Source organism: Poecilia reticulata, chromosome 1 (genome assembly GCF_904066995.2).
Source record: "Poecilia reticulata chromosome 1, P_reticulata-male-v2, whole genome shotgun sequence".
NCBI lineage: Eukaryota > Metazoa > Chordata > Actinopteri > Cyprinodontiformes > Poeciliidae > Poecilia > Poecilia reticulata.
The window spans coordinates 2821057-2843148 of NC_088830.1; the positions used below are offsets into that span (position 1 = coordinate 2821057).

At 38.8% G+C, this 22092-nt stretch overlaps 2 protein-coding genes across 2 annotated transcripts in view; both read left to right on the forward strand.

Moving 5' to 3' along the window:
- myo15ab (myosin XVAb) overlaps positions 1-9937 on the forward strand; it is a 73215-nt gene extending 63278 nt beyond the window's left edge. The window contains exons 64-77 of the mRNA XM_008404861.3: positions 106-175; positions 253-325; positions 1838-1911; positions 3397-3479; positions 3608-3738; positions 3834-3928; positions 5469-5546; positions 5626-5722; positions 7319-7479; positions 7568-7701; positions 8134-8267; positions 8988-9121; positions 9236-9376; positions 9456-9937. Of these exons, the coding sequence (XP_008403083.2) occupies positions 106-175; positions 253-325; positions 1838-1911; positions 3397-3479; positions 3608-3738; positions 3834-3928; positions 5469-5546; positions 5626-5722; positions 7319-7479; positions 7568-7701; positions 8134-8267; positions 8988-9121; positions 9236-9376; positions 9456-9557 (1507 nt within the window). The 3' untranslated portion in view covers positions 9558-9937. The remainder of the gene's footprint in view (positions 1-105; positions 176-252; positions 326-1837; positions 1912-3396; positions 3480-3607; positions 3739-3833; positions 3929-5468; positions 5547-5625; positions 5723-7318; positions 7480-7567; positions 7702-8133; positions 8268-8987; positions 9122-9235; positions 9377-9455) is intronic.
- A 1467-nt stretch (positions 9938-11404) lies between these two features.
- On the forward strand, positions 11405-16752 carry alkbh5 (alkB homolog 5, RNA demethylase). Its single transcript, XM_008404851.3, has 4 exons — positions 11405-12738; positions 13546-13626; positions 13707-13829; positions 15888-16752. The coding sequence occupies exons 1-4, from the start codon at positions 12026-12028 to the stop codon at positions 16045-16047; spliced, it is 1077 nt and encodes a 358-aa protein (XP_008403073.1). The 5' UTR covers positions 11405-12025; the 3' UTR covers positions 16048-16752.
- Positions 16753-22092: the final 5340 nt, after the last annotated feature.

Here is a 22092-nt window from a genome sequence, read left to right on the forward strand (position 1 = left end):
TATATTAAAGGTCATAAATTGTAATTTTAGTGCAGGTTTTTTTTGTGTGCCATTGTTTTTTAACGTTGTTGAAATATAAAGGTGTTTTGATGCGTCTGTCCTCAGAGATTCCATGAAGAGTAAAGGCAAAAGGAACGATTTCAGGGAGCCTACTGACATGATCAAGTTCTCCAAGGTGCTTTTTATTTTCTATCACATGCTAACATCCAATGTGTTTAGGTGACATTTTGTTCAACTGATTTGTTCTTGCAGACCCCTCTGACTGAGTCTCTGATAGAGTTCACAGATATAGCTATGAACCGAGTAGCAGCTGATCTCTACCTGTGTAAGTTGTCTCTAAATAAATCCACCAGTTCCATGATTTAGGTTCAGTATTGTCAAAATGAGAGGATCCTGAGATATTGTACCTTTTTATTTGCACCTTTGAAATGTTTCTTGAATATTTATGGAACCAGGCTAATTTTTTTTCATTTCCATTATTGCTACTGAGAGCATTTTTCCTTTACCATTTTATTTTTGTGTTTGAAATTAGGTTCCTAAAAATCCTCTTCTTAAATAATTATTTATTTTTATTTTATTAAAAATGTTTTTGAAATTTCCTCAATTTTATTTTATGTAAAAAGAAAACAATAACAAACGCCATTCAATGTCTTTGTTCTCACATGTTTGATTTTTCGTAATTCATCACCTCACTGTGATGATAAAATCACATTTTTGAACGACCGGTCAGACTGGTAGTTTATTATCACATGACTGGTGGTAGTACTATGTCAGGGTTTTATTAGCCTTTGTTCACCAGGCGAGGAGAGATACTGTACCGTAAAAGCCACAGATGTCGGTTTGTTAAAATAAAATCTTCAACTAATAATGCGTTTGGAAAGTGGTAACTGCCCAGCTTCCTGATCCTGTCATTTGCCAAGCTGACCACTGACAAGTTAATCCTACACCAAACCAGGAGCTCTGTCACCACTTCTTCCAGTGCTGTAGGAGGTGATCAAGCCTACGACCACAGTGCTCATCCTGAACTGAACTGGATCCCTTTCATCCTCTTATTCCCGCCAAGGAACTGACCTGTTGCCTTTGGCTAAGAAAAAATATTTGTGTGGATTTCATGCAGATGAAATTTCAAGTATTTGTCTTTACATATTTTTGTAAATATTATCTGATACAATTCACTATATTTTACACTATGTGGTTGTCTGTGTGTGTTTACATGGTATCACTTCACTCCAGCAGTCAAAGAATCTTCCAATCTGGCTTCATCATTAACTAACTCATATAAATTTGTCCCTTTTGAAAATGAGATCTGGATCTCAACGGGGTTTACCTGGTTAAAAGAAATAAAAAAAGGAAATAAAAAAAATACTAATAATATTTTAAATATACATCCATAAATGTATTACATGTTGCATTTATTATTTGATAGTTTTTATTTTGTGTAATGTTTTTTCATCAGAAAAATTATCTCTACACAATGTTTAAAAATATCTTTATTTGTATGTCTGGGTAGGTATGGAAAGAGAAAAGAAATAGAAATTTAGCCCCCCATATATTCATCCATTAGTCCACAACTTTCCACCCACTAAAATTTGTCTATGTCTCCAGTGAACAATTGTGTTTATTAGTAGAGCTAAACTGGAAAATTAATTCTTGAAATAAGTGAAACTTAAAATCAGCTGGGAATGCCCCAGAGCGGCTTTGATAGATTATAAAGTGTACGAATAAAATATTTAGCTACATAAATTAAATATTAGTCAGGTATTTAACTGAAAATGTGTATGAATTGTGAGGGGATGTTTAATTTGTGTATGTGTGTGTCCTGGTGTAACATCTCTAGGCATTATGCGCTTCATGGGGGATTCTCCATCCAGGGGTTCATCAGAACAGGAAGTGGTCAACATGTTCCTTAAGGTAAATATGCTCATTATCAATTTCCCACACCACAGAGTACTTGATGCTGAAATGCAGGCCCTTATTCCCATCGAGGAAGTTTACAACAGCTTTCACTGTTTTTTACATTCTACTGCGAAGAAACCCGACAGAAGCATTGGGACGTAATAAAAACTTATTAAAGGACAGAAAAGCAAACACCCAGAGGGCAGTGTTCATAGTTGGTGATTTTAACCATTGTAATTTAAAGACTTTGTTGCCAGCATATAAGCAGTAAATTATTTTCCCACACAGAAGAAAAGCACACTGGATCACAATGTCAGGGGGGTTTATAAGGCTACACCATGTCCTCATTAAACCTCTGTATTCACATAGACATGTGTAATGACCTCATTATTCCTCACAAACACATTGCCTTAAGCCCCGACAAACCTCAATTAATGTGGTGGATCTGCAAACCTGCTACAAGGCGTATAACTCAGGCAACACCAATGGCTACAAAAAATAAGGAACGATCTGCACAGAGCTTTTAAAGGGACACAAAATGAATACAGATCCTGGTTGGATGGTGGCTGTAGATGTGGCAGGGTCTAAAAGAAGTAACTCTTTGCTTGATGAATTCAATGAATCCTATGCATGATTTGAGGCCCACAACACCAAGTCAGTAGACAGGGATGAGTCAAGTGAGTGCTCACCTCCCCCATTTACAGTAACCTATGAAGGGGTGGAAAGGACTCGGAGAAGAGGAACTTTTGTGCACATCTTCTGTTCATTAACTAAATCTTAGCTTAGTTAATGAACTAAGCTAAGATTTAGTTCATTAACTAAATCTTAGCTTAGAGATTGTTGGTCAGCTAAGCTCACCAACAATCTCTGCCATCCAACCTCTGCACTGATTCTGAACTTTTTAACAGGCAGACTGAGAAACAGCACATCCAGCCAGATGATCATCAACACAGGAACTCCACAAGGCTGTGTGCTGAGTCCCATTCTGTACTCTATTCCATAATGACCACACAGCCGAACACTAGTGTTATCAAATTTGTAGACTGATCTCTGGGGGAGATGAGGCAACATTCAGTAATGTTCTGTTTTCTTTCCTTACCTGTGTTTAAACGCAGCATCTAATTATACTACTAATAATAAGTTATGTCTGGCATTTGTGTGGCTCCTATTCCTGTATTCCCTTAACTGAAAACTTTGAAAGAATTTAATTATAGACCAAATTTTGTTTCCCTTATGCTTTTCATTTGCCCTTAGACTTTTTATGTTCTGTCACAGATTACTTACCTGCTGTATGTAACTAAGTGAGCATTCCTCAAAAAGATTGTTCCAGTCATTCTGCTAGTTCAACTTATACACTAAGATTTCTAAGCTACAGAATGATATATTGTATTAGATGTCAAAGGTTAATTTTATTATTTTGCAGGAAGGAACTCCACCTAAAGTCTTGTGTGTTTTGTTGTGTGTTTTTTTTTTTGTGCTGTGATTTATTTGCTCCCTCAGCTCATTGGAGAATTCACCTTGATGAGGGATGAAGCTTACTGCCAGCTCCTCAAACAACTTACTGCCAACACCAGCTCCAAATCGTAAGTCGGCTGGCCACACACAAACCCCCAGTTTGTGTGTGGCCAACCAAAGAGCCAAAGAGATTTTTGGCTCTTTGGTGATTACCTCTGTGATCTTGAGCACCTCTGTGCTCTCTTGTGCTTTGCAGCGATAGTTGCCAACGAGGCTGGAGGCTGCTGTACATCCTGGCTGCCTACCATCGTTGCTCTGAAGTCCTCAAGCCTTTTCTGTTAAAACACTTGCAGCAGGCTTCTCGAAGTGCAGGAGCACCGTATCAAGGTAAAAAAAAAACAACAAAAAAAACACTAATATCAAGTGGGAGTATGCTGCAAATGTTGCAATCAGTGTGAAATATGTACTGCACTTTTTTTCAGGCATAGCTAAAGCATGTGAACAAAATCTGAAGAAGACGTTTGTGTACGGCGGTCGGATTGTTCCACCCAACAGCATGGAGCTGAAAGCCATGATGGTTGGTGCCTCCATTAATTTATCTGCTTTTAGGCCAAACAATTGAAATCCTTATTTTATATACACAAATGCAGAATCAAGTAAGTGTCAAAAGGACAGATCTGAATTATGAAGGAGTATTCTAATACATTCACTTTTACTATCTACATACAGTATAAACGCAATTTCGTATTACTATTTATTACTAGTGGAAATTAGTTTTTAATAGTTTAATATATAACCAATGAAATAAAATGTTTCTTTTTTTTAATTTAATTAATCCAAGTTATGTGTTGTAAAAGGAAGAACTGACAGATACATATAGCAAAGTTTCTAAATGTGTACTTTCTTCAGACTAGTCTTTTTTTAAGCTTGGGAACAAAGGGCACCGGCCTCCGTATACCTGGAGGACACCCCACAGCTGTGTGTTGAAAGCCTTTTCTAGGGCAACAACACATGTGTACTGTTACACAACCATTTCAGCATGTTAAAGAGGCATGTCAGTCATAACAACCCCACAACATTCAGAGACCTGAGGCCCTCGGGGCAGATCCCATCCACCTCTGAGACTCTGCCACCATCTAGATTTTTGACCGCCATTGAAACTTTAGCCTGAGTGCTGAATGTGTCCCAATGGTGCAATTGAGAAAATTCTCCAAGTCTTCTTCCACTAAATGACAAGATCCTCCATCAAGGTCAGTAGCTCTCCACCCCCCTAAACAGTGATGGCAAAGCACTGCTTCAGAGGTGTAGGACGGTTTGCCAGAATTGCTTTAATGTCAACCAAAAGTTCTTCTGCATGGCCTCGCTGAACTCATTTGGCAAGGCCATGAACTAATTCACGTCCTCACAGAAGCAAACAGTGTGGTTCTACAAGCTAGCCAGGCTTGATAGGACTTCTTCTTCGGCTTGACCGCATCCCTTACTGCCGGTGTCCACCACAAGGTTTAGGGATTGCCCCATTAGGACAAGCCCGATAGCGAAATAACGGCTTTTCCGAGAGGGACATTGTCCAGCACACCTGTCAAGGATGACAAGAAGGCCCGGTACGCCATGTCGCTATCTGGCCATAAGTCATCCATTTTAAGAAGAAGTCTTAACCACTGTTAGATTTTGTAATTAAACAGTTATTAGAACATTTGATTTTGGGAAAGGTTGTTGCTTATTTATTTCATGTTATTTATACACCCAATTAAAAGGACAGTTAGTGTGAATTTTGTGCAAACTCATTGGGGCATGGAATGCTCTTTAATGGACAATATTTCCAAATAAATCCACAGTTTTCTTCAGTTGCACTTGGAAAAACAAATTAGCTATTTTGATTTTGCCTAAATATGGGTTTGGAAGCTGTTTTAAAGTTTATTATGACCAAAGAAACATGAAGATAAGTGAAGAGAAAGAAAAAGAAAAGTAAAATGTGGTCTTCCTGAAGACTTGGTTTCTTTTTTCTTACATACACTTGAGCACCATTTTTTATAACCTTATGATTCTGCAGTCCTAACAAGTGAGTCATTTTTAGCTTATCTACCACAAATACCATGTGAACGCTTGTGTTTCCTCAGGCGGGACGCAGTTCAAAACGTCAGCTGTTTCTCTTCCCTGGAGGCATCGAACGCCATGTGAAAATCAAAACTTGTACTGTAAGTTCTCAGCAGGTGATGATCAGTGTGGTGCATTAGTGTGGGCGGGCTGGGATTGACTGAGGTATCCGTTTTTCAGGTTGCCCTGGAGGTGATTGAAGAGTTGTGCTATGAAATGGGATTACACACACTAGAAGCCATCGAAGAATATGCCATATTTTTAGTCACCAACAGAGGTATGCGCAGTCAGATTTTGATTTAAAATGTTACAGAAGTGCCTGAAAGAAAACGAGACAGGATTTCTCAACAGATAATATATCAATGTAATGTGAGATACAAATAATTGTATGTTTTTTTAATTTGATTTTAAAATGTCATGTTAAATGATTTACATCCATCTAAAAAAGAGCAAACATATTTATATGTAATGCAGCAATTAGAAACCTTCTACAGCTTTTGGCATGTTTCCACTGAAAGGATTTTTCTTTGGGGATGAGCTTCAAATCCAGATTTGGGTGATGGCAAAGACTACATGTCAGATTAAGGCAGGACTCTGGCTGAGCCAGTACGAAATGTTGATAGTCAGAAGAAGTGTGTTGGTAAAGTTAAAAGATTACTTAATCATTTTCCCATTTGTATGAATAATTTTGGGCTCAACTGTATGTAATGAACTATTTCTAAACCTTATGACTGAATCTATCTGTCAAAAGCAGTCCTCTTTAAATATCCAGATAATTAATTAAAAATAAGTGGAAAAAGAACAAATGAAATTTGTAATGGAGCTTCAGAAAGTCAGAGAGTTATTAATAAGCTTTAATTTGCAGAAGAAGCATCACTATTATGTATTTTTGGATATTATTGCATTATTTCAGTTTGCTAATATGCTTGTGAGAACAGCTAAATGTTTATAAACTGAAATGCTGTGAAGTTTGTACAAAGAAAATGCAAAAGTTTTAATTAAAAAAAACTGCATCATTTGACTTTCAATCTAACAGTTCCAGCAAAACATAGATGCAATTTAAACCCATTTAAATTCAGCAACTCAATAAACTTTCCATGGTCTTTCCATCTATCACTTAAAAATGTTCATAATTTATGATTGAATAAGAGAAGTGACATGTTTTTATGTCACTACACTTAAAATAATATATGAATTTTTGTACATTAATGCCGAGGTTCATCTTGAAGTACACCTGTGCTTTACAATTCAAATTTGATTAAATTCAAACATATTTTATTGATCCCAAAGGGAAAATGAAATAAAATGTATATATACCACAGAAAATCATAGGTGAGAGCCTGTAGATACAAATGAGTCAGACATGTCACATTTATACAACATAAACCAAAACTAATAATGAAATACAGAAAAAAAAATCCCTAAAAAAAAATCCCTAATCCCTCATTCCCTCCTACCTAGGTCTCCACCATGCAGACCTTCCCACTGCATCTCTACCCCGACAAGAATGGAGCACATTATAATAAAAATTAATTAATCTGAAATATTGTTATGCAAACTTTTTGTATGATGATGAATCTTCATATAATCCATGATATATAATATATATAAGACATGCACAAAGCTACTTGTTCATAACTCGCGTTGTTTTCTGTTCTAGTTTGTTCTAAACTTTTAGAATGTAATAGATAACAACCTATCAAGCTGAAATTCTGGATTACTCCATGAGACCACAGATGGATGGCACTGTTTTGTTGGGGACAGCTCAGTCTGGTGGCTCTGCTGGTTAAGAAATTGAGTAATTCCTACTGCAGTAAATATTAAAAAATACATGAAATAACAAACCAATCTCTGTGTAACTGGGTGAGCTCAGGTCAGAATGTTCGACCTTTGAACAAGAATGAGTACATCCTGGACGTTGCCACAGAGGCAGAGGCAGTCGACTCAGGCTACAGTCTGTGGTTCCGGCGAGTTGTCTGGACTCAGTCGCTCAGGTTCGAGAATGAGCTGAGTGTGGCCATGCAATATAACCAGGTACTAAAAATGATTTTCTCTCATTCCACACACATATTTTGTTATTTGTTGTTATGTGTGTAACTCAGGTTTTGTGGATATTTTTCAGATCCTTCCAGACTACCAGAAAGGCCTGCTAAATGTTCTCTCACATGGAAAAGTGAGCGATCAACAGTTCCACCAAATGTCAAAACTGGCTGCTTTGCAGCATAGAGCCAAGGACAACATCTATACTCCCAGCATGTGAGCAACAAGAGTTATTAACGCTCATTTACAAACATCCCAAAGTACTTTTTAAATGTTTAATATTTTATTTAACTTTTTGGTTATGGACTTAGTCCCCTTGTAAAGTCTTTTTCAGTCTCTGAAATATTGAAGTTTCTTCTTGTTTGTTTGTGAGTAAATTAAAGTGAAAAATTCTGACTTTACTGTACTTGGAGGAGTTCAGTAGCCTAAATAGGCTGAGCTGTTGTGCTTCAACTGGATGTCTTTTTTTTACGCACTGTCAACTATGAAAAAGCTATATATTTTATGCACTTATCACTGCCTGTCACAGAGCAAAACACAGAGCAGCTCATTGAGTTGTATAAAACAGTTTTTGAGAAATGTCTGAAGCCACAGAGCGAGGCAGCTTCTGTTTATCTGACGTTGTTGTTCTTGTCCTCCGTCTTCCAGACACGAGCTATCGGAGTACATTGCTGCACCTCTCTTCAAAAAGCAGCCCCCACAGCAGTGGGTTACCATGGCAACACAGCACATGCAGCAAGTGCAGCCTCTGAGTCCACATCAGGCGAGGGCACAGTTTCTCGGTAAGATCTATTCTCAAAGGAAGAAAATTCAAAAATATAAATAAAACCATAATGTTTTCACATAGCTTAAATATAAAATGTTTATAAATTGGACATGACTAAACACTTTTTTTTTTTTTTTTTTTAAAGCTGAGTACAATTTTACTAACCATAGCAGGCCTGTGGATAAAAACTCAAATACAAACTTAAAATCAGTATTTATTTTGTGTTTAAACTTATTTTGTTTTATTAGTTATTTGACATTATTAAGTAAATGTTTGGCTAAAATTTAACTAACTAATAGTTTTATTGTGTTTGTGTTGACTTTGTAAAGTAATCCTGTGAATAAAATTGCTTTAAAGGATAGTTTTATTGTTGAAAAGTTCACATTGTGGCAACCCTGGAGGACTGGAAAAAAGTAAAGGGTAATCTCAGTAGAGGGAAGGCGGCGCAGCAGAGGAGGACAGAGCCACATGGTTTTACTACAGTAGTTTTTTTTTTTATTGTTGAGCATATCTTAGGCCTGGTTGCTCCTGAACAAAGTTTCTTTTTACAATGGAGTCTCATGGAAGTTTTTTTATTTACATCAATTGAACCTACATGGATAAAAGTTGGTAAAACCAGCCTTGTGGCCCTACAATGGTTCAGGCAAACAAAATCTTCATCAACTTTAATTATAAAGTATGTAAAATAATAATAATGATTTTGTTCCCTTTTGTTGCATTCTGTCTGTGCATGCAGGCCTGATCAGTGCGTTCCCCATGTTTGGTTCCTCATTCTTCTACATCCACAGCAGCAGCTCCACCACCTTCTATGCTCCTTGCATACTAGCTGTTAACCCACGTGGTCTCCACTTTCTGCACAAAAACACACATGTAAGAACCACACACACATTTATCACTGTGTGATCGGCTCATGGCATCATTAGCATGAGCCTGGGAGAAAAGTTGTTCTTTCTTGTCAGAGTAAAGTCTGACTCTGTTGTGCAGGAGCTGATGGCAGCCGTCCCCCTTGTGGAGGTGCAGGGCAGTCGCACCCAGAGGCCCAGTGCTGGAACCAGCTACCCGTATGTGGACCTAACTGTGGGGGACATGAACACACAGCGGGTCATTCAGCTGCAGCTGGAGCAGGTGTGGTAGCAGACAGCGGATTGGGTAAATTCTGGTGTTTGATACTTGGTGCTGTAAGGCTGACTGGTTTTCTCTACAGGGCCTGGAGCTGTGTCGAGTTATTGCCATGCAGGTTGAAAATATGATGTCTGTGAGAGAAAAGAGGCTCACTCTGCCACCCAGCGAAATCACCATGCTGTGATGTGTGCACATGTTTCATATTATGCACAAATGTTTCTGCACATGTACACATAGCTACCTCCGCTCTCCTTCAGTGGTTTGTTATGTAGTTTTCACAGTGACAGGAAGTCATTCCAGTTTTTACTGGATTATTTCTCTGAAGTTACAGAAAAACACAGCTGAGTGATAGATTTGGATCCTCCATCTTATTCTTTGTGAGAATTTATAGATTCACTCACTGTTGTGTTTTCAGCAGATATCTTTGGCATCTTTAAATGTTTTATAGTTAATCAGTTTTATGCTTTTATGTTATTTGTATGATTGGTAATGATTTGTAAATAAGAGTTGATATATTTTGTAAAACAAATATTTTTCAGGAAAAAAATAAAAGCATGAACAGACCCACTGACTTGCTCATTAAATCTAATGAATGTTTTTGCTATATCTTTATTTACATTTTTTTACAGAAACATCAACAATTTTATTGACACTTTTCTAATATTATTTACTAGGATGTAGATCTGCTGTTTTACATGCAAAACTTGTATTAACAGTGTTAAGCTCGTAGCTGTTATGCAAGATTCAGTTACTGCTGTGACACTTAAGAGTTTAAATTTTAGGATGATCTATGGCAATGTCTCACTTTGTTGCAGTTTCAAGAAAAGAACACATTGGCGTCTAGTGTAATAAAATTTTATAATTTGTTTTTTTAATCTTATAACTAAATGTGCATAAAAGATCAAAGACTTGCATATGTTTTCCAAGATTATGGAGCAGATTAATCTGAGAGATATTTGTAGGCTTGTAGCTAAAAGATTGAGCAAAAAAGATTCAAAAAAGATTCTTGTTGATTCAGTGTTGGAACAATAATTTTTAAAAATATTTTGGTGATATTTTGCTTTTTCATCAGGATACAGCCCAGTACAGTTATATTGTGAACTGAATTTCATAAAACATAGAAAAGAAGCCGTGTTTCTTTGACACCCTCTTCAAGATGGAAATTGTGACACTGTAGCCACCTCTCCCAGAATGATAATCTGTAAGTAGTGAAAGAGCAAATCAAATTTTTAACATGGGTTACTTTCTTCGTTGGAGGCTGCTGGGCTTTTTTTTTTATTTTTGAAACAACACAAAATGGCTGGGGGAGATATTAAAAATCTCAATGTTCTATTTGCTTTGTACAACTATCTGTAAATTATTATAAACTGAAATCCCTAAACTGTTCCTGTGCATATTGAATAATTAAAAATAAACCAAGTCTGGATGGACTGATGGAACTTTTAGATGTTGAATATGGATTCATCAATCAGCCATCCATCCTATGATTCCATTGCTCATCCATTCTGCTGCTATTGTGATGATTTATTTTTGTAATGTTTCCCAGTTCTTTGAGCATGGAAGGCTATTTCTACAAAACTCTCTTTGAAAATAAAGTAGGGACTCTGGCTTGAACCATTGCAAAAGGCCATTTTAAATCCTCAAGGAAATATTTTTGGTCAAATTAAAAGATAACTTCAAAGCTAATTTTGAGAAAGTTCCATATTTCAGTCTGGACCAGCGACCACTCCAAAAATATCTGACTTAGCTTAATTTTGAACTTTTGCACTTATTCTAAAAATGGACATAAAAGAACTAAGAACTCTGACTATTTTAATATTTCACATATTCATGAAAATGCGCTTAACCCTGAAGACGTTTTTTTAGCATAACAGTCTTTTCAAAACTTTTTTTTAGAAACATTCGTGTAATCAATAATCCAGAAACAAAAGATATCTATTTTCTAAGTTAACTGTACTGGTGGCTAGTTGGAAGGTAAGCGGGACAAAATTAGCAACATTGAATTTGGAACCCAGAGTTCCTCCTACAAATCTACAATGAGCATGCGCAAACCCTCCGTAGGTTACACGAGTTTATTTTCAGCCTTGTACTTCTAGACTGACTGAGAAGGCGTATTTAGCTTTGTGCTCATTTAACAATATAGTTTCTGGCTCTACTTATTTCAAGCGTCATTGGAGGAAGCTCAAAAATATCCAGGTTGGGAATTTTGGTGGTGACATGTCGCTGCGTGTTTTGTCAGTATTTCCAAGCGGCGACGGAGTGGCCAAGCCAGGCTAGCCGGGCTAACAAGCTATCAGCTAACAGCGTTAGCCTCATCTCTGCCTTAGCTGGACGCAGAGTGGTGATGACGCAGTATATAACTTCTTTGTTCGTTTCTGAAATACGGGATATATGAAATGTAAAAGAATAGTTACAAAAGAGTAAGGCTTCAAAGCAAAGACTGAGCTAGGAGCCATAGCTAACATGAGCTACTTTTGTGCGCTTGTTGCTATGCGAGTTAATTGACTCTTGTAATTTTATTCAGGTCTAGTTTGTCCATAACAAACGAACTGTTGTAAATTTGTGCTGAAATGCAGCATTGAGGCTAGTTTTTTGTGTGTAATTTGGAACCTTTATTTTTGCAACGCGGCGGTCATATTATTTTTGGCCGACATGGCAGCCAGCGGATTCTCTGACCTAAGAGAGAAGCTAAAGTCCATGACTCCGCACCGGGACGACTACGGGAACAAATACCGAGCGAGCAACGGCAGCGGGAAGGGTCGAAAGCGGAAGTATCGAGAGTCGGACGACGATGAATACGAGCACAGCGACGATAGTTCTGACCTCCGGGAGCAAGAAGCCCGCCGGGTCAGGAGTAGCGTTGTACAGCTGAGCATATTCACCCCGGAGGAGTGCGCCCGCATCGAGGAGATGATCGATGAAGTAGTGGCCAAAGCAGAGGCTGGACTGTATCGGGAGCACACGGTGGATAGAGCGCCCCTCCGGAACAAGTACTTCTTTGGCGAGGGGTACACGTACGGAGCCCAGCTGGAGAAGCGCGGACCGGGTCAAGAGCGGCTGTACCGCAAAGGAGAGGTAGACGAAATCCCTAGCTGGGTTCATGAGCTGGTGATCAACCGGCTGGTGTCCAACGGGGTGATCCCCGAGGGTTTCGTCAACAGTGCGGTCATCAATGATTATCAGCCAGGTGGATGCATCGTGTCCCACGTGGATCCCCTGCACATCTTTGCACGGCCCATTGTGTCTGTGTCCTTCTTCAGTGACAGCGCGCTGTGCTTTGGTTGTCGCTTCCAATTCAAACCCATCCGGGTGTCAGAGCCGGTGTTTGTCCTGCCTGTGAGGAGAGGGAGCGTCACAGTACTGAGGTGAGCAGCTCACCTCATTTATCAGATGTCTTCATGTATTGTGTCTGGCAAAAGTATTCATATCCCTTTTTTCATTTTTGTCCACTTAGTTAGAACCACAGATTATGTATTTCATTGAGATTTTAGGTGTTGAATTTATTTTGCAAAAAGTCAGTACAGGGAAAACTTCATACATAATTATGGAATTAATGTCTTAATTTCTTTTGTCGGAGCGGAATAGAAAACTATTTGGTTCTTATTTTCTTTAGAAATATCATGATTTTTAAACAAATGTTTTCTTCTCAGGGTAGAGGGGAAGAAAATTGATGTCAGAGTTCCTTATGAATTTCTTTTGACATTTTTGGTCTATAAAGTTACAACAGTCATAGTTTCTTTTAAGATGGACAATTTAATCCCATTAGTCTTTTTATTTTTCACAACGTAGCATCAGGCCTTTTTTCTGTTTTTTTTTTATATAGGCGCGGTATGTTTGTGATTACCTTGATTTTTTTGTTTGCACATTAGCTACACCCTATACCAAACTAACTTTTAACTGCATAAAATAGATGTTGTTTTTTTGGAGGCTACAGAACTTTCAGTCTCTATGAAAAATGCCACAAGAGGCATTCCATCAGTCTGGTTATTGTGTATTGTTTAATAATCAAATTTAGTAGATTTATATTTTCTTCTTTGGATTTTTAATCTTACTAAAATACAATGACATTTGCGATTGTAATGTGACAATGTGGAAAAAATTTATACTTTTCCGCGACACAGTTGATCAGAGCAGATTTCGTGGTAACAAAAATGTTTTTCTTTCATTTGTAGTGGCTATGCTGCTGATGACATCACTCATTGCATCAGACCTCAGGACATCAAGGAGAGACGTGCAGTAATCATCCTCAGAAAGTGAGTCGGTGTTCTAGTTTTAAAAGGCACCATTTGTTCGGGTCAAATGGGCTTTCATTCAAATCTTTATCTTTTGTCAGAACTAAACCTGATGCACCTCGTTTGGACTCAGACAGCCCTTTAAGTTCGTCTCCTGCCCTGAGATCTGCTCCTCTAAAAGCCAAACGCTCTCATCGAAAAGCAGATCCGGATGCTGCTCACAGGTATTTACACCCACTTATCCAGGTGATCTCTATGAAGGACTGCAAGGATGAAAATAGTTCGCAAATTTCTACCCTGATAAATACCTTTGAAATGAGCAGTTTTGTTATCCCTGTACTTCAATTCAAATTCAATTGAACAATAATTTACTGATCCCAAAGTGAAATGAAATATTGGTGTAACTCATTTAAGTAAAGACCTACTGTAGATAGTGGTGGTTGTTGGCAGGAAAGATCTCTTGCAGTGGCAAATCTGAAGAACCCCCTGACTGAAAACACTCCATTTGCCCAAGACAGTTTAGTATAGAGGATGATCAGGGTTGTCCATAATTTTCTTGATTTTATGAAGAATCCTTCTTCTTTGCATCATCATCTCCAGAGATTCCACAATTGTCCCAGGACAGAACCAACCTTCTTTATCAGGCTGTTGAACCTTTTTAGGTCTCTGGCTCTGATGCTGCTGCTCCAACAGATGACAGCAGCAGAGATGATGCTCTCAACACTCTCTGCAGAAGATCTGCAGCATCTTGCTGCAAATCTTGAAGGATCTTAGCTTCCTCAGGAAGTCCAGTCTGCTCTGTCCCTTATTATAGACTGGTCATTGTTTTGTTTACATTTAAGATGAGATGATTGTTCACACCATGACACAAAGCAGTCCACCAGCTCTCTGTACTCAGTCTATTGTCCATTTCTGACTCACCCACCAGCTGCAGAGTCTATTGTAATTCAACGAATGTGATTGTTGAGGCCTCCACTTGTGCCTTCTGGAGTTGGATAAAGCGGATCAGGCTGAATTGTGTTAAATGTTCTAGAAAAATCAAAAAACATGATCCTCACAGTGCAGATGACAGTGGGTTTGTTGAAGCAGGTGTATGATGGCGTCTCAAAGCAGACAAGCACATATCAGGGGGTCTTGGTATGTGCTTGTCTGCTGACTGAGGTGGGCCTTCATTATGTTTGTTGTCAGGGCAACAGGTCTATAATCGTTGTGATTGTGATTATTTATGTTGAGTAGATTTGATCAAATGTAGAGATAAAACAAATAAAAATAAATTAAGGCATTTTTAAGAATCTTATAATGAACTGTATTTCCATTACTTGATATTTTAACCATTTGGCCGAGTTGATTCCTGTGAAATGTTAGAGATCAACTCCAGATCAAACCAAAAGAACTGAGAGGTCTACTGGTAGATATGATTTATTATTTGCATAGTCACATGTCTTTATTCTACACAATGAATGGAAGTGTAAAATTTATAAAAATTATAAGTTTTCAGTTTGGGTTTGTGCAAATTGGTTCTTTTTATGGCCGAAACAAAGTGTAACAAGTGGCCAAAGTACAAAGGTACAAAGTAACAGTTTTCTTTAAAACCACTGTTTTCAGTCATTTTAGATTTTTTTTTTGTAAGGTAAGGTAATTTTATTTATATAGCACATGTTCAGCAACAAGGCAACTCAAAGTGCTTGTGAAGGCTATAATCCATATAAACGCATTCCTATAAAGTTTGTTTCAATTCTGCATACAAATGTAATCCAGTTATACTGAAGGATCGTTGGAGTAGATTCCAGATTTTAGCTGGGTGAGGAAAAACTTGGTTGGTGATGATGTATAGGGTTTGACGGATTACCTTGTACCTGTGCAGTAGGGAAATGTTCTTAACCCGAGTACAAAAATAAGTTTGTTAAAGATGTATTTTAAAGGAAAAAAGTTATCCAAACTAATTTGCCCTTGTGTTAAAAACACAAGGTTCAAGGGTTCATGATTCAACCTTGTTCAATCATGAATAAATTAATCTGCATTTTTGGTTCAGTTTCTTGAGCCCACAGCATTGATCAAGTGATTTCCTGTGTAGAATCAAAGAAATCACTTGAATAGAACCTGATTGATAACTTGTAGAAAATGGGTAATTTCTTTCGATATTTTTAAAGTGCATATATCCTGGTAAACCTTTTTTTATATATTGGTAATCTAAATGTATCATCATTTAAGGTACTATGCTGAACTGTCCTGAGTATGACAAAAGTAGATCAACATGTACCTTTTTTTCCCCTGCAAACCAGGCCAAGGGTTCTGGAGATGGATAAGGAGGAGAATAGACATCCTTCGCTGTCCCGCCACCGTCACCATAGCGCCAGCTCAGAGAACTACCGGAGACGTGATGAAGACCTCGACAAACACCAGGAGAGCTCAGGGCGCAAAGTCAAAATGAGGCGCCACTGACTGCCTCTTTTACAGGCACGCTCACATACTAAAATATCCCTACTCCTTTATATGTATGTCAGTATTGTAACTTTATTTGATCAGTTATTATTTTAACGGTCCAGTGTATTCTGGTTCAAGAACAACCATTAGGTTTCAGTTTTGATTTGAGTCAAGAAAAGCTTGAGTGTACTGGCTTTTCTGCTGCTTATAATAGACCGTAACTTGCTCACTACAGTAAAAGTCTGTTGTTAAACAGTTTAGTTAGTTTAAATTAAACATTTCTTTATGTTAATAGAAGAGCAGAAAAGGCATGTATTTTTTCTACCTTGAGAATTGAAAAGAACATGTACGTATGAACTTGTACAAAAGAATCCCAACCTGTAATCTAACTTCATAATGTACAATACGTTAATGTACAGTCTTTATTTGGAGGGCTTTTATGAAGACTGATTCTTTATTTTTTGTGTTCTCGACATATACATTTCAAATCTATTACTTTTGTCAGTAGGCAATGTCAGATCTTCACTTTTTGTTCAGATTTGCAGTTAAGATTTCAGTAACAGGCAAGTCCATCCTTGCTGTTTAGTGGAAGTGGTGCAGGAGCAAAACAAATGCTTCATGGAAGGCTGCCACATTTCACTGTCCTGTCTCAGTATAAGGTTGCTGTGTCATTTGACATGAACCATGTCATTCCTGTTCCGTAATAAAATTACTTTTTCCTCATTTTGCCGTTTGAATTTTACTTGGTATGTTATTTGTATGTTTCCTATCTGAAAACGAATTGGTGAAGAAATTGCATTTTCACAAGCTCACTTGCAGTTTGCTGTGTAAACAAACATCTGTTTATTACTGATACCCGTATTTGGAAAAGGTGCAACTTAGTCTAGGTTAGTCTAGAGTTACACATGAAAAAAAATCTCAGGTCACTGGATAAATTGCTTTCTAAAAATGGAATGAGTGAAACTCTGCTGCATTTCAGAATTTAGTTGAAGATTTTCTTCACAAACCAAGCATGGGATAAAGAGTGGGAAATGCAGTGTATACACAAATGTCTTGTCAAAATGTAGATAGATGATAATGCATCTGGATTGTTCTATGTTGAAAGTCCAGTATGGGATCCTTAACTCAAATCAGTATTCAGAATTTTTTTAAGTCTGGGGAATCGGCTTGTTCACCAGATAAAAACTTAGCTTGGGTTAGGGTTAGAGAGTTTAACTTGAATAGAGGTGCACAAATAATCCCACTGAGTGGTTTTGTTGTTTTTTAGGGCTTTTTTTTCCTTTGTTTTTTGCATGTCACTATTCAGACTTGAGTCAAATCAAATGTAAGAAAAATTGGGACAGTTATTAAATGAATACAGGATGTGCGCATCATGTTAATTTAAAAAATGTTTGAAAATAAAGACCTAACCTGGTTGGTAGTTTCTTAGATCCCTATTTGCGTCATTTGTGCACTATGTGGAATTTACAGTAGATAGCATGAAATACAACATGAATAATTTGAAAATGAATAGATGGTGCAGTGGGATATTTGAATTTTTTTAAATAATTTTTATGTTGATCCCTTTAGGGTAAAAAAAGTTGTTTTTTTGTTGTTATATTTAAACAGGCATGGCTGCACAATGGCACAGTTGGTAGAGCTGTTGCCTTGCAGCAAGAAGGTTCTGGGTTTGATTCCCAGCCCTGGTCTTTCTGCATGGAGTTTGCATGTTCTCCCTGTGCATGGTGGGTTTTCTCCAGGTACTCCAGTTTCCTACCACAGTCCAAAAACGTGACTGTCAGGTTAATTGGCCTCTCCAAATTGTCCCTAGGTGTGAGTGTGTGTGTGCATGGTTGTTTGTCCTGTCTGTCTCTGTGTTGCCCTGCGACAGACTGACGACCTGTCCAGGGTGACCTCGCCTCTCGCCCGGAACGTTAGCCGGAGATAGGCACCAGCACCCCTCCCGACCCCACTGAGGGACAAGGGTGTAAAGAAAATGGATGGATATTTAAACAGTGTACTTCCAAATTCACAACACTTCCTCTTTTACACTTTTTTTTGCCTCAGTACAACAGTGAAACCAGCAACCCTCCTGACCCCACTAAGGGACAAGGGTGTACAGAAAATGGATGGATGGATTTTATTAGTGTTACATGTAATGGAAAGATATTCCAACAGGATGCCACCATGTGATAGTTTTCCATTAAATGTAACGCATAGCATGTCAGTTTTTAAAAAAAGATCACATTTGATTTCGTTGGATCAGAGCACATTCTCCCTTTTTTGCAATGTGACTCTCATGGCTTGCCTTAGACACTTCTATACTGGTGGAATAAGTAATATTTTCTACTATGTTTTATTCCACACAAGAATTATTTTACATTAGAAATATTTTTATTTTTCACTTTTTAAACATTTGTGGAACAATTTGTAGAACATTTTTAAAACAATGAAATGACAATTTTACAACAGAAATGGTACAATGTAAACGTTCATTATGTGTGTGCATGAGTGTGTGTGAGAAAAAGAGCATGTTTCTTATCTATCCTGAAATTCGCAAATAATTTGTGAAACTAGCTAGCTAACCAAGCTAGCTAACATTTCTGTTTACATTATATTGTGCTATGTGCATCATGTGTGTCTGTGCATATATGTGTGCATTTATTTATTTATCCATCCATCCATTTTCTACTTATCATTTTCCTTCAGCTCCATTTTTCCCTCATTAGTAAACAAGATCTTGAGATACTTGAACTCCTCCACTTTTATCCTGAAATTTTGTTAGGACATCCTCCCTGACCTAGAGAAGGCACTCTATTCTTTTCTGCCTCTTTATTTTTCTGTATTTATTCATATAGCTATGAATTTATATATAATTTATTGAGATGATAAAAGAAAGAATACATTGATCAACAGAATTTGCATGTCATTCATCACATTCTCTTTCTTTTGGTTTTCTCATCCAGGGTGTCAGACACCCACAGATCTCAGATTTTTACATGTATGGTGGAAAACAGGACAAATACAAAACTTAAATTTATGCACATTTATTGACTAACATTTACAAATTTAGATGTCTACGCATGCATTTTTAATTGACAATAATCTTACCCCATACATAACTCCTTGTGTTTCCATAGCAACTTAAACAAACAAGAACCTGACACAGGTTGTTTGACATCATCATGTTGATGAGAACCTCTATGTTCTCATCAATGATGTCATAAGAGTTCAAAGAGATACAAGAATACAAGAATTCTCAGTTTGCTTCTCAACTTGGTTGGAGGTAGATCGATTCCAGAGAGACGACTTCAAACTGACTTTACAAACCATTTTAACTGTTCACCAAGTCAAGATGATTTTTTTAATTGGTTGGGACCTTGGATTTCTTGTTACGAAGGGAGTTGAAAAGTTGCTAGGAAATAACATAAGAGGCAAAGACATTTAGTAGAGAGCTCTGAGGACGAGATATCAAATACTTTGATTTTGACATTGAACCCTGAAGACCAAAAGGACATGGAAGATTCCTCTAAGGATGAAAAAGTTACCGTCAAAATCACAACTATGGATTTAACAGTAAAGGCATCAGAAGACTTTGTTGTTTTTGAAAGTGTTAATGTTCCTCATGACCAAATGGACCTGGATGTGTTTGCTTGCTCAAAGGTTGAGTGAGTTACTTTAACAACCACAGCTAACTCTTTGTTAACACAGACATTACAAAATAGTGTCTTTACCAGTCTTCCCAAAAACATGAAGGACCTGGATGTGAAACCAAACTGTGACAGCGAGGAAATTGTGACAAATTTTGAAGAAATATTTGAGGATTCATCATCAGAAGAAAACTTAGAAGATGAAATTCAAAATGACACAGATGATTTTGACAGCATGGATGTTAATCTTGAGTCAACCATCTACTTTCGCAAATTTTCCAACTCATTCTTCAACTGTTGGATGAATGTTACAACATCACAAAGCATTATGAACTGAAGTATTACCTGAAGGTTTGTAGCTCAGCATCCCAAAGACTTTTTGCAGAGACGCCATTGTTTGAAAGGTTTTTCTTTACAGCAATGCACCATCCAGGAAGATATTTTCCCCCAGATGAAGACTTTGCAGTTCAAAATGAAATAATTGAAATACTGAAGATGAAGGATGTAGTACATCGGGACAAGCCAGGAGACTTTTTGTTTTATATGTTGCAATCTGACCCAATATGTCATTACCAGACTCTGAGCTGTACACAGCTAACTATTGTGAACAATGTCAGAAGTCTTCATGTGTTATTCGTAACCTTGGTCCTGTCATTCACCTACCAAAGAAACACTTGTAAACTGTTATACAGTAAGTGTGGAATTGTAGAATGTTGTGACACCTGCAACTCCAACATAAAGACAGAATACTGTTTCAATGACATTTATGTGATGACCCTGATACTCTCATGGTCAGTCAGTCCAGATGATTTAAGATATCCTGCGATTCCTGACCCAGTCTTTGAAATTCCTGTAAAAACTGGAACTCAGTCGTACCATCTGTCCTCAGTCATTTGGAAGCCGTTCAGACCTGGCAGGCCCAAACGTGTAGTGAGGGTCTGCTGGGAACGTCTGGCGGAGTCCCCTGTGAGACGGAGCTTTAACTCTCCCATCTCTGGCAGAACTTCAAACACGTTCTGGGGGATGTGGGGGACATTGAGTCTGAGTGGACCATGTTCGTGCCTCCTTTGCTGAGGCGGCTTATCGGAGCTGCGGCCGCAAGGTTGTTGGTGCCTGTCGCGGCGGCAACCCTTGAACACGTTGGTAGACACTTTCGGTGAGGGATGCTGTCAAGCTGAAGAAGGAGTCCTATCGGGACTTTTTGGCCTGTGGGACTCCAGAAGCAACTGATAGATACCGGCAGGCGAAGCTGCATGCGGCTCGGGTGGTCGTTGAGGCAAAAACTCGGGTGTGGGAGGAGTTTGGAGAGGCCATGGAGAAAGACTTCTGTACGGCTTCGAGGCGATTCTGGTCCACCATCCGGCGTCTCAGGAGGGGGAAACAGTGCAGCACCAACATTGTTTATAGTGGGGATCGTGTACTGCTGACCTCAACTCGGGACATTGTGGGCCGGTGGGCGGAATACTTTGAAGACCTCCTCAATCCCACCAACATGCCTTCTGTTGAGGAAGCTGAGCCTGGGGACTCGGGGTTGGGCTCTCCAGTCTCTGGGGACGAGGTTGCCGAGTTGGTCAAGAAGCTCCTCGGTGGCAGGGCCCCGGGGGTGGATGAGATCCGCCCAGAGTTTCTTAAGGCTCTGGATGTTATAGGGTTGTGTTGGCTCACATGACTCTACAATATTGCATGGACATCGGGGGCAGTTCCCCTGGACTGGCAGACTGGGGTGGTGGTCCCCCTGTTTAAAAAGGGGGAACGGAAGGTGTGCTCCAATTACAGGGCTGTCAGGTCCCTGTATGACCGGTGTCAGAGTCTGGTCCACATTGCCGGCAGTAAGTCGGGCTTGTTTCCGGTAAGAGTTGGACTTCGTCAAGGCTGCCCTTTGTCACCGATTCTGTTCATTACCTTCATGGACAGAATTTCTAGGCGCAGCCGAGGTGTTGAGGGGATCCGTTTTGGTGACCTTAGGATCGCATCTCTGCTTTTTGCGGATGATGTGGTCCTGTTGGCTTCATCAGATCGTGATCTGAAGCTCTCACTGGAGCGGTTCGTGGCCGAGTGTGAAGCGGCCACGAACTGGATTTGGAGGCTCAGTGCCTCCAAATCCAAGGCCATGGTCTTGAGCCGGAAAAGGACAGAGTGCCTTCTCTGGGTCAGGGAGGTCGTCCTGCCTCAAGTGGAGAAGTTTAAGTATCTGGGGATCTTGTTCACGAATGAGGGAAGAAGGGAGCGGGAGATCGACAGGCGGATTGGGGCAGCATCTGCCGTGAAGCGGGCACTGTACCGGTCCGTCGTGGTGAAGAGAGAGCTGAGTCAAAAAGCGAAGCTCTCAATTTACCGGTCGATCTATGTTCCCACCCTCATCTATGGTCATGAGCTTTGGGTCATGACCGAAAGAACGAGATCACGGATACAAGCGGCCGAAATGGGTTTCCTC

Excerpts from the sequence above, each read along its gene's own strand:
- alkbh5 (XM_008404851.3), top strand. The coding sequence starts at position 12,026 with ATGGCAGCCAGCGGATTCTCTGACCTAAGAGAGAAGCTAAAGTCCATG. Across the intron at positions 13,627-13,706 it reads GCAGTAATCATCCTCAGAAA|AACTAAACCTGATGCACCTC; the intron begins GTGAGTCGGTGT and ends ATCTTTTGTCAG. Across the intron at positions 13,830-15,887 it reads GATCCGGATGCTGCTCACAG|GCCAAGGGTTCTGGAGATGG; the intron begins GTATTTACACCC and ends CCTGCAAACCAG.